The sequence below is a fragment of the Peromyscus maniculatus genome, chromosome 19 (genome assembly GCF_049852395.1).
Source record: "Peromyscus maniculatus bairdii isolate BWxNUB_F1_BW_parent chromosome 19, HU_Pman_BW_mat_3.1, whole genome shotgun sequence".
Classification (NCBI taxonomy): Eukaryota; Metazoa; Chordata; class Mammalia; order Rodentia; family Cricetidae; genus Peromyscus; species Peromyscus maniculatus.
This window is the reverse complement of record NC_134870.1, coordinates 51954465-51971871: the sequence shown is the minus strand read 5'-3', so window position 1 is coordinate 51971871 and position 17407 is coordinate 51954465. Positions and strand designations below refer to the sequence as shown.

The 17407-nt window shown below is 54.9% G+C and overlaps 2 protein-coding genes across 4 annotated transcripts in view; both read right to left on the bottom strand.

Moving 5' to 3' along the window:
- The window catches only part of Camk2a (calcium/calmodulin dependent protein kinase II alpha), a 64368-nt gene extending 60728 nt beyond the window's left edge, over positions 1-3640 (bottom strand). For 2 of the 3 annotated variants that reach the window (XM_006985133.4, XM_006985134.4), the window contains exon 1: positions 3373-3636. In XM_006985133.4, the coding sequence (XP_006985195.2) occupies positions 3373-3434 (62 nt within the window). In that variant the 5' untranslated portion in view covers positions 3435-3636. Of the gene's footprint in view, positions 1-3372 lie in introns of all 3 variants that reach the window. The other variant, XM_016003679.3, reaches the window with a different exon arrangement.
- Positions 3641-10570: 6930 nt separating this feature from the next.
- Arsi (arylsulfatase family member I) lies at positions 10571-17183 on the bottom strand. Its single transcript, XM_006985132.4, has 2 exons — positions 16572-17183; positions 10571-12779 (listed from the first exon to the last, which is right to left on the bottom strand). The coding sequence occupies exons 1-2, from the start codon at positions 16880-16882 to the stop codon at positions 11369-11371; spliced, it is 1722 nt and encodes a 573-aa protein (XP_006985194.2). The 5' UTR covers positions 16883-17183; the 3' UTR covers positions 10571-11368.
- Between the last annotated feature and the right edge of the window lie 224 nt (positions 17184-17407).

Sequence of the window (17407 nt, the reverse complement as noted above, 5' to 3'; positions counted from 1 at the left end):
GTGGAAGGGAACTCTGGGGGCTACCCTGGGCTACCCTGGCCCACCCTGGCACTGCCGCCCACTCCAAGCAAGGGTTTCCATTTCTTTCTTCCCAGGGAGGAAGAGAGGAGTGAGCTCATCTCTGGGTCCCTAGAAACAACCCCCATCTTAACCCGCTAGGGGACCCAGAATCAACTTCTGAGCTTCTCTAAATGTATGTGCTTCAGTGCCCGGGTATAGAGGGGATCTTCAGTCTGGTAGCATCTAGAAGTTCCAGAAACCCCTGTTCAAGGCTTTATCCAGGCAGGGGAGGGAATCTCTGCTCACACCCTAGGCTCCCGAAGGCCGCTGGTGACAAGCCAGTCTTCACTAGGCAGAATGCCAGGAAGTCTTTGTGGAGTGCTAGACCTCTTCTACGCTATGGCAATCTGAGCCCTGACAGGGGTTAACCAAAGTCTCTTTTTAGGTAACCAGCTGGTTGTGTGGACAGAGTTCTGGGTGGGGGGTTCAGCATCCGGGTAGCCACACAGTGTCCTAGCTAGAAGGCACAGGATCACCAACTGAAGGAGGAACTCTGCAGACAGACTTCTTCATTGCTTCCGTCACGGAAGAAGAGCCCAAGGAGACCTTGACCAACATTTCCCCTCAACAGGAGATACCCTCTACACAAAGGTTAAACATTGAGAAGGCTCTGCCTCCTCCTCTAGGCTCGCCCGATCCTGGAGGATAACAGCCACCCCAGCTGTCCTGCCAGAGGCCCACTGTGTGTCAGCCAAGCTTGAGGCTGTGTCTTCACACACCATCTGCACAATCTTCACAGCCCTTTGCAGCTCCAGCTTGCAGGTCAGAAAGAGTGGCAGCCCACCCAATGTCGCAGAGCTAAGGGTCACGTGGGGCAGCCCCTCCCTGAACATCCACACCTCGGTTCAGACCAAGGCTAAGGTGCAGAGCAAACGCCATCGGACTCGCCCTCCACGGGGTACCCTGGCCTGTGTTACTCAAACACCCGAGCCACACAGCCGGCCCAACACAACCCCTTCTCCTTGGCACAAGTGCAAGTCCATGCACAGTCTCCTAAGGTCCCACATGCTCTGACCCTGCATGCAACATTTTGTAGGTTTATGCATTTTTTCTAGGGAATATCTATTTAGGCTTCCACCAGATTCCTGGAGGAATAAATGACCTAAAAAAAGGTTAAGAGCACCAATAGTTCTGGAAGGAAGAGGTCTGAAAATGATTGGACAAGGGCCTGGGCATCCCTGCCACTCTTGGTTTACCTGCAATGGCTGTACCACTGTTCCTGGTCCCTTAAAATGCTGCCCCTGCCCTAGCACCCTCTTAGCATCCAGGCAGGCAGAGGGGCTGAGAAGGCCAATCAGGCAAATGAGCTCGGTACTAATGATCCCCCATCTCTTCTCAGGGCAAAAGAGCACTTGGTGTAACTCTGATCCCTGGAATCTCATCTCAACTCCATTTCATTGTGCTCTGTGACGCAGTCCCTGCCAGAACCAGCTGGAGTGGCTCCTGAAAGGCAGCTCCTGTCTATTCAGGAAATCCTTAGGCTCCAGGTGCACACTAGACATACTTTGGAAAGGGGTCCCAGATAAAGTTAAGAGACCTTCCTCCAGAGCAGCCTTGAAAATTGTATTCCTGCCCCCCATCTGCCCCCCAACACAAAGACACGCAGAAGAGCAGCAAGTCTGGAGACAAACGTGAACACACATTTGCACAAGGGAGCTGGGCTATGTGTAGGTGTCTGGATAATCTAAGAGTATGTGTGTGTGTGTGTGTGTGTGTGTGTGTGTGTGTGTGTGTGTGTGTGTGTGTGTGTGTGTTCAGGGGCTATGCTTATACACAGCCATAGGTCTACCTCCCACACATATGCAGACACCAGCATAAGCTCATACATGCCTACAGCACCCACACACCCACATGAGCCCATGAGTCCAGGCAGGCCTCACACAGGCATACACACACACACACACACACACACACACACACACTTCCTGTACATATTCCTCAAGCTACATGCACACTCAAGAACATTTTATCCACCTTTCTTATCTGTGACCTTATACACCTTTTATACACACTCATGTTCACTGATATTCACACAGCTCTGTCCTGCCACACATGTGCACACGGATGCATGTCCAAATTTTCGCTGCAGTCTAACCAGGAGCATCCCTTGCATAACTGCACACACACACACACACACACACACACACACACACACACACACACACACATCCTTGCAGGGCACACTGACATTTTTAGGCTTTCCACACAAATGACACACTTGCACATCTCTCTGTGGTTTGCTTGCTCCAGTATTTGCATGCCTTTTCAGTTCACACTGTGCCCAGCGTCAGTTCTTATACAACTCCATCTGCTCCCCGTGGAAGTCATATTTAGCTTCTCTTCAAAAATGTTCACTGGTACATGCATCTCCAGGTCTCACCCTGGCACACATCTGTCCACAGGGCCCCTTGTCTCATATCCCTACTGCTACAACAGGGGCCCCACAGGGCTGGTGCGGGCACTTCTGCGTCCGTGGGGGCACCCTGCCAAACTGCTCCCCAACTCCTGATGCATCCAGGACCCCCACAAGCCCCGCCGGGAACATCTAGAAACCTGCCCTTGTATCTGTAGCCTGCTGATCTACTCCAGGGAACCTTTCTCTTGTCTGCTTCCCCACCCTTCCCTCAACATCAGGCACATCACGATGGGTAACTTTGCCAAAGGACCACTGTTTCTAGTGCACAGCCTGCTGCCACAGTGGCATCCCCCCCCCCATCAGCTTGCTGATTGTTCCTCCCCTCCTCCCAACACCACAATCGCTTTCACATTAACCCCTTCGGTACCGGAGCCCTTGCTCCCCCGGTAGGGAACTTGGGAAGGGGGAAGGGATGTGACACACTGCACGGTATCTAAAGTGAGGATCTCCAGGTGGGTGGTGGTGAACTCTCTGTCACTACAGGCATCCAAGTTCAACTACAGAAAAAGATTCCAGTCTGGACCCAGCCAAGTGGGGAAAAAAAATCCCTTTAAAATCCCAAGTTTCTAAGAATCTTTGGGCACCCAGGTCATGTGTACTTATGTACATAGTTGTGTGCATATACCGTCAATCTGTTACCCTTTCAACACACACACACACACACACACACACACACACACACACACACACACACACACACACACCGAGGCTGGACGGGCACATAAATGTGTCAACGCCTGACTCTGGACACTCTGTGCACACACAGTGCCCCCAAATCATGCAGGACACCTCCCTCTGCATGCACCAGAGAGCTCTAGTCACACAGGCACACGCCCCCTGCCCCAGAGGCTGATCCCCCCCCCATGCCCTCCAAGACTCCCTGAGGTGTGACTCACTTTCCCAGTTCTTCAAAGAGCTGGTACTCTTCTGTGAATCGGGTGCAGGTGATGGTGGCCATCCTTGCACCGGGCAGGCAGGCAGGCAGGCGAGGCTTTAGGCTGAGATCTAGGACTGGGACGCTGCTGCTCTGCCCCCAGAACTAGGGGCCAGCTCGCCTGCCCGTGCTCCTGAGTGCAAATGGAGAGCCGGCTTGACTGACGAGCTTGGGGCTTCTGAGCAGGGCACTGTGGCTGCTCACAGCCTCGCGAGCCTTCGTCAGCATCCAGGTCCCCATGGCAACCACCTCCGAAACGCCCTGTTCCCGTTGCCCCGGTAACTGCCTCCCCAACACCTGCCTGCCTTCCACTTCAAAACCTGCTCCTGTGTTGCCCTGGCCCCCCTGTATACACAATCCTGCAGGACTGAGTGGGCCCAGGAGCAAGTGGACCCTGTTTTCCCAGGGTGGCATGCTGAGGGGGATGGAGAAGGGGAAGAGAACAAACTTAGTCCACAAGTGATCTTCTCTCTTCCTACCTCCCCCACCTCCAACTATAGGGCCCTTTTTAACAGACGGGATGGGATTAAGTGGGGCAAAGAGGCAGTTGCTATGGTAACGGCTAGTGGGTGCCACATTCTGGGATGGTCCTTGAGAAAGACAGGATGTAGTTACCCTGGCAACTTCATCTCCTCTAGAGAGACAGGTATTGCCCCGTTGCCCAGGCAACAGCTGGGTTCTAAGGTTTACAGGGGAATGATGGCTAATTCATCTCTCTCTCTCCTTCCCTTCCCCCGGTAACCTCTGCCGTTCCTCTGCTCCCTCTGGGAACTGGTCTGGTTGACTTGGCCTCTGCCTCTGTCCTTATTTTGCTCCTGCTCTCCCTGCTTTTTAGCCCCTGTGTGTATCACACTGTCACTCTAGCTCGGGGAAGAAGTACAGAGCAGACCCAGGACTCTGGCTCTGGCTTGCCTCTTCACCCCTGCCTGTCACCGCTGTGCAGCTGGGCCCCTCCTGAGGCCTCTTCCACAAGCCCTCCCCACCCATGCCCCTAGAGGGACCGTGCAGATTTGGTCTCCTGGGGCTCCTGTCCCAGTTTCTGCTTGTGCTTTATGTCAAGGTAGAACTGGCGAGAGGCAACTCGAATGAAGTGAGCATGGCCTGGCTCACCCAGGGCTGGGCCAGGGGTGTGGATGTGCCCTGCCCTGGAGTCTTCTCTCCCGAACTCTAGTCCTCTCTCCTGAGGATCTCACCTCTTCAGTGTATCAACCTCACCGGCAGCCACAAATCATGCCCCAAGGCAGAGCGTTTAAGACGAGTGATCTGAGTTCGAATTCCAGCCCCGGCGCTTCCTAGCTCTGTGACCCTGGGCAAGGCGCTGAGGAAGCTCTCTGAGCCCCCCATATCCTTTTCTAGAAAACAGGAAGAAAGTCATCCTTGCAGAAAACTCCCATAAAGATGCAGTGGCCTAAGGCCATAAACGGGCTCTGGGAAGTAGGCAAACCCGAACGGTTCTCAGTTTCCAGAAAGCAAAAAAAAAGGAAGCTTGAAAGTGAGCCCATGGCCACTCCTACCAATGCAGCCTGGTCTTGAACCCCCCATCCCTTCCAGTCAGGAAAAAAAAAAAAAAGTGCCTCAGTGTGTTTCACAGGTGGCTGTGCAGAGGTCTCATGCCAACATTTGTCCGCAGTGAGCAAGGGACAGATAAAAGGACCTGAAATTGCAAATCCGCTCTGTTTCCAACTTGCCCCTCAGAATCCATTCATCACTGTATTGCTCACCTCACTTGTGGACACAGTGGTACCTTCGATGATTCTCCAATACCAACAAGTGTCTGACCCAGCTGAGGGAAGGGGCCCCTGGAGACATCAGGGGGCCCCTCTCTCCCTCTTCCTGAGAGTCAGTGGAAGGCTGAGGGAGAGCTGTTCAATTCAGCCACTTTTTCTCAGGAAAGAAAAAAAAAAAAGAGGGGGGAGGTGGAGGGGAAGGAGGGAGGCGAGCCGGGGAGGAGGGGGTAATGGCTTAGCCACTAATTGCGCCATTACCACCTTCAGAAAAGGAAAAACCACTCAGTTTTGTTTCTGCACACAATACGCTTCCCGCTTCTGCCGCCAACGTGGCAATTCAGAGGCAGAGCTGAGAGGCCTGCGCTCGCAGGGCCGCGCAGCTGGTGGGTAGCAAGCAGGCACAGAACACCATGGCCAAGGCTAGCGGCACCGGAGGAAGGCAGAGGTGGGGGAGAGCTCTATTTCCATCCTCCTGCCTCAGACCCTCTAGCCCAGCGGGTCTCAGCCTTCCTAACGCTGCGATCCTTGAGTACAGTTCCTCATGCTGTGGTGACCCCCCCCCCCCCCGCCCCCGAAACCATAAAATTATTTCCATTGCCACTTCATAACTGTAATTTTTCCTGCCGCTATGGGTCGTAATGCAAATATCTGTGATTTCTGATGATCTTAGGCGACTCTTGTGGAAAGGCCAAAGGAGTCGTGACCCAAGGGTTGAGAACCACTGTCCCAGCCTGTTACCAGGAGAATTCCCAGGACCACCCAGCCACTGCTCAGGGGAAACGGTGTCGATCAATTGTTAGTGGCTACATGACTTACAGGCTGTGACTTTGAGTCAGTGTCCTGACTTCTCTGGACCTCTTCAAGTGCAAAATTGGGTAAATGATGCTCCTCACCTGTAAGGCTCTTTTGTGGCTGAAATGAGATGAACCCAGAGGCTGATACAGAAGGAATTATCATTAAGGAATTAGAAATCCTCCCTGAACCGTGGAAGCACTTTGGGGCACTGTTCTCGGAGACTTTGTTGGGGGTTAGCTCATGGTAGACATTGGCCTGGCGTTGGCCGTATTTGCAGTAATTCCCGCAAAACAAACGTCAAGGACCGAAAAAGAGGTCGCTGGGACCCTCACTTATCAGGGCCCAAGGGCATGGCAACTGCTTGAAAATCAGTAAAACACTAAAGGGAATTGCTAAGGCTGTAACCATGGAAATGTAACCCTGTGAACAGAGGTGGCCATCCTCTCAGGCCAGTGCCGTGCTGGCCGCTGCTCCTGAAATGCAATGCTTGGCTCAGAGGCCAGCAAAGCATTCAGGAGAACCCCGGGGGCTCAAGGGAGCATGTGAAGGCACTGGCCAGCCCGATACCTGCCTGCCTCTGACAAGGGACCATGGGGTCCTAACAGCATTGTGGTCAGGGTGTCTCTTTGTCCTTCCACTTCCAGCTCCCTTTCTCCCTCAGGCCCTCCTCCCTGGTACCCTCCCTTCCCTGCCCCTTCTCTCTGGCTGATGCCTTACTCTCCTGTGTATGTCGGGCTAGGGGACAGGCAGGTTCCTGGACCTTGGGCCCCCCTGATGGTGGAGAACTAGCAGGACAGAAGAAGCAGGCCGTGGAGGTCTGTCTCAAACCTGCACGTGTGCATACCTCTTGGGACCGTCTAGAGACAAGTTTGGGGGTGCAGGCACTGGCTTTGATGGGCACCTGCATACCGAATGCAACTGTCACTCGGCCGAGTAGGCATGACCACTAATTCACCACATCCTCTGTGCCCACAAAACTGGCAGCCGTGCCTAGTGGCAGCGGGCACCAAGGACCCAGCCACGCCTGTGTGGCAACGAGGCTAGGCTGACGATCTTGCACCGGGGGTGGTGTGTGTGGGGGTTGGTTCTGCCAGGCTTTCCACTCCCCAGGGCCACAGTAGGCATAACAGTCCAGCACGTGTACCCCATCTGCAACATGTGTGTGGTCCTCGAGCACAGGCCTGTGTGTCGTGGGCCGGTGGCCAGGGGTGGGAACCCTGAAGTTTGCTGAGCCAGCATGGCGGTGCCAGAGAGAGATCGGCCGTGCCCATAGACGGTGCCTTGTGTCAATGGGAGGAACAGAAGGCGGCTGGGCTGAGTTCCAGGCATGATGCGAGGGAGGCTTACATGATGCCAAGGGCACGGTGACAGCCCCTCCAGGTGCTCTCACGCAGATGCTAAATGTCACAGGGTCTTGCAGGGCCTGAACGCGCACCACAGGGAAAAAAAACGTGCCATCTGAGTGATCCCGTGGGGCCTGTCCCACTAAGGGCAGCGGAAAGTGAGGGGCAGGCTCAGTAGAAAGTGGGCCAGGAGAGAAGGGATGCTGCGAGGGTCTGAGTAGAGGGGAACTGAGGTAGGGCAGCCTGTCGAGTACCGCCAGGCCTGAGAGAAGAGGAAGGAAGCAGCGCTGTGCCCTCAGGTGTCCCACGCACAGGCCCTCCCTGAGCGGGCAGTGGTGCACACTCTCCGTTTTTAAAGGTCCCAATTTCTATGCTAGGAAAGCTGGAAACAGAGCTTTCCCGGGAGTCTCATTTCCTCCTGGGAAGGTCAGGGACAAAACACTCATTCTTGGACCCCAAAGACAGGAAGCAGTTGCTCCCACATCAGAGCCAAGCCCCACGCTAGGCATTTTTTTTTTTCCCATGACACTGTTTGGACCTTGCAGCAATATGATAAATACAGGTATAATGGTCCCATTCTGCAGAGCCATGACACACTGCTTGCTTACCAAACTACTCAGGAATCAGTCCAGGTCTGTGTGACCACACCACGCCTGCCCTGCATTATTAGGCCCCATAGAGAGCCGAGAAGACTGTTAGGGGCCACATATCCCTTGGAGCTGGGAACCAAGGTACAGAGAGTAGAGGCTGCCCTCTCACGGGTACACAGGTTAGTGGCAGTCAGGGCAACAGTCTGGAGTTTCGGGCTCCCTGAGTGCTGCCCCTTCCTGGGCATTGCCAAGATGCTAGCCTGTGTCCCATGGGAAGCCAGAAGTGTCTGGAGGAAGAGGAGATACAGCCCTGGCCCAGGCAGGTAGATGTAAGGCCCCTCCTGGCTATGCTAGGGAGCTGGTCATTAAAGGCAAGGACTCCATAGCCAGGTTCCAGCTAAACAGCAGGTTCTTACCTGGAATTTTACTCCTCCAGCTAACAGGTCTGCTCCACCTAATCCAGCCCAGGGAGAAACAGAGGCCTCAGAGAAGACCTGGGACCTATGGGCTGCCTCCGGGTGCCCTTCCACTCTGTCCTCTCCAAATGGACTTAGGTGATGTAAGCTAAAGCCTAGAGGTGCTGTGTTGGCTAGTTTTAAGTCAACTTGACACAAGCTCGAGTTATCTGGAGGGAAGGAACCTCTGTTGAAAAAAAAATGCCTCCGGAAGACCAGGCTGTAGGGCATTTTCTTATTAGTGATGGCCGGGGAGGGCCCAGCCCATTGTGGGTGGGGCCACCCCTGGGCTGATGGTCCTGGGTTCTATAAGAAAGCAGGCTGAGCAAGCCACAGGGAGCAAGTCAGTAAGCAGCACCCCTCCATGGCCTTTGCATCAGCTTTGGCCTCCGGGTTCCTGCCCTGCTTGACTTTCTGCCCTCACTGCGTTTCATGATGAACCGTTATGAGGAGCGGTGAGTGAAACGTGAGATCCTTCTTCCCCCACGTGGCTTTTGGTTATGGTGTTTCTCACCACAGCAGTAGTAACTCTAAGACAGCAGTCAGCGGGGGACTGGCATATAGTATGGACTCAGGTGAGTGGGGAACCCGGACCATAGCAGAGAACAGGCAGTAAGTCACGCTGACCGCTCGGCTGGGCCTCTCAGGACCATGCCCCAAAGACCATCGACCTCAGGCACTAGTGGCCCACTAGTTCCTGGGGACCAGGTTGCAGACAGAAGCGTGAGTGATTGCTGGGCTACACTGGCGTCTCGGTTGAGGAGAAGCCAGAGAGTTTGTTGAGCTCTGCATTGAGTGTAAGACTGAAGAGAGGGAGGCTTGAGCCAAGCCCGCTCTTCAAGACTTCAGAAACAGACACCAGCCATAGCACTAATTATTCCCTATATTTCGGGGCCAGACTGATGGCAGGGAATAGAGCTTGGGGGGTCCGAGAGAGAACAGGAAGCACCATGGGTGGTCCTGCTCCTGTGGCCCCAAAGGGATCCTCAGGAGGGAAGCCGATGATGGGGCTGGAAGGTGGAAAACCCTGTCAGGCGGCGGCCCTTCAGTAGTCCTCAGAGAAGCATCCATAACAGTTCTCCAAAGCCTGGATCCGCAGGGAAGCCTGGGCTGTGTGCCGGTGTGGCAAGCCAGCAGGCATGGCTAAAACAGACCCCAGCAGGCCTGGAGTGTCCTGGGCAGTGGGCAGACCTTGAACAGCCCCTCTGGGATACACTAGGCTAAGACACCACCTTAGGAAGCATCTTCTTCAGAGCTTCCTCCGAGAGCAAGCACAAATGCCACAGTCACAGGAGTCCAGAGACCTCTGCCAGGCCTGGGCCCCGCCTACCATCTGGGCAGCAACATTACCACGGAAGGGCAGAACAGACAGGTAGGGGAGATGAGAAAAGGCCACAAAGGACAGGGCTCGGCCCGAAGAGCACACACTGCTTTCCCGGAGGGCATACGGCGTTCACGGCGTTCTGTTTCCAGCCCCCGAGTGGGACCACTCACACCTCCTGGAACTCCAGCTCGAGGAGGATCTGGGGCCTCTAGCCTCTGTGGGCACTTTACTCATGTGCGCATACCCACACACAAACACACGCATCTACACATCATTAAAAATAAGTCTGGGGGGGGGGGGAGTACAGGGCTGTAAGGAAGCTCCCAGATCGCAATGGTCACCTCCTCCCTGCAGCTCAGGCCAGGTCCTGGTGCAGGATTCAGTCACTGCCGTGGTGATGCGGTCCTGCAACCGACACCCAAACCCCCACGGCACGGCACCCACCCCACCCCACCCCACCCATCCCGCTCATCCACAAGCTGACGAGTCCTAACAGGCCTCCTTTGCCAGTGACAAAAATAACTATTTTCAAATTTCACAGCAGGGCCTTCGCCTACACACACTGCGCCGACTGGAACCTGAAGAGGGAGAGATGCAGAACGCAGTGTGCGGATGGAGCGCTGAGATGCAGCAAGCAGGCGTTACAAACACCCACCCCCTCCTCGCTACACACCGGGCCTGCGTCCCCCAGATGCAAATGTACACAGCGGTGCTCAGAACGACCAGGGGTGAAGACTTTGGGATCATCCACTGTACACTGAGGCCTAGAGAGGGTCAAGGGTTTGCATACAGCCACACAGTGAAGCCGTGACAGGGGGTTCCTTCCCACCTTCCTTCCTGTTTCCCTTGGCTAACCGTGAGCTCACTCACACAGGGCCCCCAGGACACACGCGTGCGCACACACACAAAGACCAGCATCTCTCCCCTGTGGGTAATGGCACTTTAATCAAGTTCACAGGCTCCCCTGCAACCACTAGCTTGGCCAGTTTTCTACAGCACTGTGAGGTAGGCCGAGCCAGGGCTAGCGTTTCCCAGTCCCTTTGCAAGTCGGGAAATCAAGGCCCTGAGGGAAAGGACTGTGCCCAAGGCCAAAGGAGATGATTGGTTCAAAGACTTTTTTTTTTCACAGCTGTCTCCCCCACCATCACTGTGCAGCTTCTCAGGGCCCAGCCAGGTTCCCCTGGATGCTGGGGACAAAACAGAGGCGCGTTCCCCTAGGTTGCCACATCTTGCGGCTCCAGGAATGTAAAGGTTCTCATACCCTCTGCTGTCCATTTTCATTGAGTTCCTTTAACAGAGCAGCCAGCTGGCCATGCTCCAGCTGATATCCAAGAGCACCACAGAGACCTGGAAAGAGGGTCACGGCCTCATGTCATCTGGAAGGTGGCAAGGTCAACAAGGAACTCTGCCATGGCCCCAGTCACAGGCACACACTGGAGTCATAGTCACCAGAGCTCATCTTAGAGGTGAGGAGACGGAGGCAGAAGGCTGCTATAGGTAACTTGAGGTCACGGAACAAACACATCAAGAGAGAGGCAGGACCCGGACCCAGGCATCCCAGCCTGCTTGGTGCCCACCCCCAAGTCCCACACTGTTCAGCTAAGGGCTTCTGTGCTCTCCCCAGACATGCCTGCAGATGAGACTTGACCTTGGCCTTCTCCCTGAGAAGCAGCATTGGGGATAGTATCTGAGGAGGAACTGAGATTCCCTGCCACCCCCAGCCATCAGATCCGATGGGACATCAGCCTGGTGTTGAGTTTACGGAAAAAAGATCGAAGCTTGCAAATCTTGCATTTCTTCTTGCGGCGGCCCCGGGAGAAACTCCGAGCCCTGCCTTCCTCCTCCTCCTCCTCATCCTCCTCATCCTCCTCACTGGCCCAGGGCCCCCAAGCGCCCCCATTAAAGTCAGGATGGGCCCGAGGGTTCGCAGCTGGGTAACGCACAGGGATGGCGGTCCGGTTATAATCAGCAAGGCGAGCCAGCAGGGTGCGGACTACATCAGGTCGCTGGCCAGCCAGGTCCTCTCGTTCATAAGGGTCAGCACTGATATTAAAGAGCCACACAGCCTGGCGGATGCTGGCCATCCGCTCCAGGTTCCACCAGCTGCCGGGGAAGGAGGCCAGAGTCTGCGGTGGAATCCAGTCGCCATAGCCTGGGTCTCCGGTGAGCAGCTTCCACTCTCCCACCCGGATAGCAGCCTGAACAGCTGTATTCCAGATGCCAAAGCCACCCTCCAGGGAGCCATGCCGGGCATGGTTGTAGAGGGGGTCGATGTTGTGTAGGATCTCTGTGCGTGGTGAGGCCCGGCCCTCACTAATGGCTGGCCAGACATCATAGCCATCCAGTCCATCAGCTGCTGATGTAGTACCACCGGCCAGACCCACCAGTGTTGGGTACCAGTCCGTGATATGCACCAGGGCCCGGCTGGTCCGTCTCTTTTTCTTGAGCAGGGGGCTGTGGACAAAACCCAAGCCCCTCACACCGCCTTCCCAGTAAGTGCCCTTGCGTCCTCGAAGGGGCCAGTTGCTACCTCCCGAGAAAGTCTGGCCACCATTGTCGCTGGAGAAGATAATGACGCTGTTGTTATAGAAACCATAGCGCTTGAGGGCCCAGGTGATGTTGCGAACAGCCTCGTCCATGCAGGTCACCATGGCTGCGTACTTGCGCCGAGCTACGTTGCCCATCCCGCGGTAGCGGTACAGGTACTCCCGAGGGGACTGTAAGGGTGTGTGTACCGCCTGGAAGGCCACATAGAGGAACAGGGGGTTCTGGGGGCTGTGGCTGGCAAGGATGTGGCTGGCACGCTGAGCATAGAGCTTAGTGGAGTACTGGCCGCTGAGACCCCAAGCCACGCTCTCACCTTCATGCAGGTCGAAGCCACAAACCCCTGGGCCGTCACAGTTATCATAGGTGTAGTAGTCCACGTTGCCTGTGAGGGAGCCCAAGAAGGTGTCAAAGCCCCTGCGGGTCGGCAAGCACTCCTTCCTGTAGAAGCCCAGATGCCATTTGCCCACCATGTGGGTGGAGTACCCTGCTTCCTGCAACTTCTGGGGCAGCGTCACCTGGTCCAGAGGCAGACAGTTGGGTTGCCGTGGGCGGATGATGGAGTGTTGCAGTCCTGTGTGGATCTGGTACCTGGGGGGTGGGGGATAGACACATGGGAAATGCAAGTGAGCGACAGACCACTGCTCCCAGTCACCAACCCACAGTAGCAACCAGAGATGGTCCCCCCTGGTCCAGTGCCACCAGCAAGAACAGTAACAAAAGCACCAGATACTGCCAAAGGCCTAAGCGCCTACATGCATTCATTATCTCCAATCACCACATCAATGAAGTAGGGATGCCAGCTTATTGACGAGACACAATAAAGGCCACTCAGAACAGTTAAGTGGCTACCCGGGACCACCCAGCCAGGAAGTTAGTGCATGAGGAGTCGAGCCAGGCTTGCTAACGACAACAGTAAGAGCTAACACCCAGTTCTGGCCGTGTGGTTCAGCATCACACCGCCCTTGGAATCTCACTCACCAAATCCTAGCCACAAACTAGGAAGGACACATTATTATTATTCCCACCTCCCAAATAAGGAAGCTAGAGCTGGATGATTCCATTCACATGACTAGTACAAAGAGTAGGCTGAGTGTCCCAGCAGAGGCTCCAGACCTGAGTCCCTGAGCTCTAGGCTCTAAACTTAGAACGCAGCCCGGGTACACCAAGTCCTGGTCTCCCAGGCAAATCCCTACTCCTTGGAAGCTCATTCTCTGAAGTTTCTTACAACTCACTCCAAGGATGAGTTAGTTTATTTCTGGGTCCTCTTCCTCCCCGCACCAGGGATTTGGTACACACTGTCACTGTCTACTTGGCGCTGGGACCACAATTGTGTATGCTCTGGGCCCAATGACACATGATGGGGTTGTCTTTGTATTCCTAGCACCCCAGTGATACGTAAAGCTCACTCAGTTACTTTTGGGGTGGATGAATGGATGGATGGATGGATGGATGGATGGATGGATGGATGGACGGATGGGCAGGCAAGTGAATGAACGAACTCAGACGGTATGGGAGCCAGACGTGAACTAAGTCCTCTTCTAGGTTTTTCACCGAAGAAGAAGAAGAAGGAGGAGGAGGAGGAGGAGGAGGAGGAGGAGGAGGAGGAGGAGGAGGAGGAGAAGAAGAAGAAGAAGAAAGCAACAACAGGGAACAGGGGCTGGAGAGATTGCTCAGTGGTTAGAGCACTGGCTGCTCTTCCAAAGGACCCAGGTTCCATTCCCAGCCCCCACATGGCAGCTCACAACTGTCTGTAACGCCAAGATCTGACATCTTCACACAGACATACATGCAGGCAAAACACCAATGCACATAAAATAAAACTAATTTGCTTTAAAAAGCAACAACAAAGATCCAGAGGGAGGCTTTGCTCAAGGTCACTCAGCAGTCAGGGCCAGTGCTGAGACTTGAATCCAAGCAGTCTGAGCAGCAGTGTGCCCACCTCCTCACCCAAGGGACCAGTTTACAAGTGTGAGTGAGCTGGCTAGGATGGGAAATCCCTGAGAAGCACCCCACTCCAGGCTTTATGACTTTATGACTTTAAAGAGGCACCCTGCACCCAGGCCAATGCATCGGTAAACCGCCTAGCAGCATCCTGGAGTCCCTTTATTCACTCATATCCCATCTTCCACTGCTGTGGTCAGAGACCCATGTGATCTGCTTAAGGTGTCTTAAAAGTTGCACGTAAATAAGCCAACTGGAATGTCACAAGGGAGTTAGAATCCCATACCTTTCCTGACCCGTAGGCAGCTGAGTTAGCCAAGGCCTGAGTACTTGGTATTTAACACCAGCTTTTCCTTATCTTAAGGCCATTCTTAAGACTTTGTGCCACACATTCATTTAATTTCCCCCCCCCACACCATGTGTATGTGCAGTGTGTGTGTGTGTGTGTGTGTGTGTGTGTACACTTTGTGTGTGTGTGCACTTTGTGTGTGTGTGTGTGTGTGTGTGTGTGTGTGTGTGTGTGTGTGCATGTGTGATGTGCATGCATGGTTGGGGCCTACTCATGCCAAGGCATGCACATGTCAAGTCAGAGGACACCTTTCTAGAGTCAGCTCTCTTTCCACAGTGGGTTCCAGGAATCGAACTCAGGTCGTCAGGCTTATACAGCAAGCACTTGTACCTGCTGGGCCATCTCACCAACCTAAACCTCTTTTGTGAAATATATACACGGAACATTATTACAACCCCCAGTCTACAAATAATGAAACTGACCTGCCCCCCCCGCCCCCACACCCCCCAAGTGTAACATGTGACCCAAAGTGAGACAGCTGGCAAACAGAACTGTTTTAAACCCAGGTCTACCCAACTCATGCTCAAAATGTGTGATACAGCTTCTCCAGGCCTCAGGCACACTGAGAAATGATTGGCTTTGACGGGAGAAGCAACCTAGGGCCCAGACTCCCAGCTGAGAGTCTCAGCATAAGGGCGGGGTGCCTGAAGCATTGATTTGTAATGTGGGTGGGCCAGCTAAGCCTTGCCAAAGTCCATTTGTCAGTGAGTAACATGAGAAAACGTTGGCTCTCTCCAGTTCCACTGAACAGGACTGGCTGCAGAAGTCACAGAGTAAGTAAGCATCTGGTCAGATAGAGGCAGCTGCAGAGGGCGGCTAGGAGTCACCGGCTGGCCCTGTAAGGCTCTGCTAACTTTACCAATAAGAGCCTGGAGCGCTGCCCTGGCTACCCATTCAGCTGCTTACCAAAGTTATGTTGCTCTGGGGAGAGAGACACAACGCTAAAACTCTGAATGCAGATTCTCCTCCCTCTTCAGGGGGTGAGTCACTGTCCCCCTGCCAGGGTCTACCGCCATTACCAAGCCACACCTGCGACACAAACCTCCCTCCCTCTCCCTCTTCCTGCCCTTCTTCGGTCCCTGGATCTAAAGGCAGGATACTGATGGGAAGAGGCAAGGCACCACCGTTTGATTTCCAGCCCCGTGAGATAGATACATCAGCTACTGACGTCTCAACCCTCTCACCTGAAAGTGGGCAGAGGCACCAAGCTGGCTTTTCCCTGATTCCATGCCTCATCGTCCCACCCAGGAAACAGGGAGAGATGGGCTCAGGCCCCGAGATCTCAGTAGTGATGCCAAAGCTCGCCACAGCTTCCCTTCCAGGGAGAATGAGCTCCAGCCCAGTGCAAGCATTTTCTTCTAAGTGAAGGGAGTTTGCCTCCCACAACCCTCTCCTGCTTCCCAACTCTTACACAATTGGAATTCCCAGCACCGCCAGGGAACAGCTCATTGTAAGAGGATGCCACATTGCGGAGGAATCTTCCAGTGAACAACTTGGGGACTTGGAGAAGGGAAGCCACCAGCCTCAGCTTAAGGTCCCATCTCACCAGTTCCTCGGTCTTCTCCCAATGGTCTCATCAACGTCACGGGACCAGAATCTTTCCAGTAATAAATTCAGAGGCTGCCATTTATTGAGAGTCAGGCAGGTTCCATATAAACCATCCCCCTCCCACCATTCCTTCTCAAGATAGAAACTGTCCTTCGCTCCATTTTATGGACACGGAAACTGAAAGTTCAGTCAGTGCCTTTCCAACGGACTCCACATCTGTCAATATACACAGAATTCAAAATAAGAGTAAACGGTTCCTCTGATGAAGAAGGGAACAGACGTGCGGAACGTGAGTATGCTAGAACTGCAGAGTAGGTCTCCAAGACGATCAGCAGCACTGAATGAATATGAGGGTTGGGGAACTGAGGCCCAAAGCAGGCAAGGGACTTACCGATGATCTAATGGACGCCACAGGCAAAGCTGGCCCCACAACACGTGCTTCTGGGGTCCCTGCACAGGGCTGTTCCGCAGGGTCTGCAGCCTACCAACCGGGTGCTCTGGGGATTTGGACACCCAGTGCCTAGGGTCTGGGCTGTGCCTACCTGCCAGTGAGGAGTTGGCTCCGAGAAGGCGTACATATGGGCTGGATGTAGTAATTCTCCAGCTTGACGCCCTCAGCTGCCAGCCGGTCCAGAGTTGGGGTCTCGATATCTGAGCCGTGGTAGCCCACGTCGTGGTACCCTTGGTCGTCGGTGAGGATGAAGATAATGTGAGGAGGCTGCGGTGGAGCCGCTGAAGGCTGATCGCCGGCCTCCGCAGGCCCATCAGCCACGAGGCCTGGCTTGGCCCAATCCCAGGACAGGTAGCCTAAGCTGAGCAGGCTGACCAGGGAGAATCCAGAGAGGGCGTGCATCGCGACGCCGAGCCGGGTGCGCGGGGCTCCCAGGGCCTCAGAGCCTCCCGCGCCAGGGACGCACCGCCGGCCCGTCCGCCCTCCGGGATGCAGTGAGAGCCCCCGGGGGTCTCCGGGACCCGCGGCGGAACAGCAGGGCGCCCCGGGAAGGCCGGGCCCACGCCAAGCCGCCTCCCGCAGCCCCTGCTCCCTCTTCCCCAGCTCAGCCTGGCCAGCCCGAGTCACGGAGTGGCGGCTTCCCAAAAGTGCTTTCCACCATCCCGGGACTCTCCTCTGTCTTTTTACCCCGATCCCTCCCGCCTCTTAATTTCTCTCGCTTCTGCTTCCCCTTTCTCCTCCCTCCCCGACCCCCAATTCCCCTAGCTGAGCTTCTGACCCCGCCCGGAGTCACCGCAAAGCAATGCTCCCCGCAGGGAGGTGGGCAGGACCCCACAGGGGAAGGGGAGGGAGAGAGGGGCTGGGCGGGTCTGGGAAGGGACACAGCCCAAGAGAGGGCGAGAAAGTTGTAACATCTGCCGAGCTGAG

Bases quoted from the DNA above. Each gene is read 5' to 3' on its own strand.
- Arsi (XM_006985132.4), bottom strand. From the start codon at position 16,882: ATGCACGCCCTCTCTGGATTCTCCCTGGTCAGCCTGCTCAGCTTAGGC. The intron at 12,780-16,571 runs GTAGGCACAGCC...CCCACCCCCCAG, and splicing joins AGCCAACTCCTCACTGGCAG to GTACCAGATCCACACAGGAC.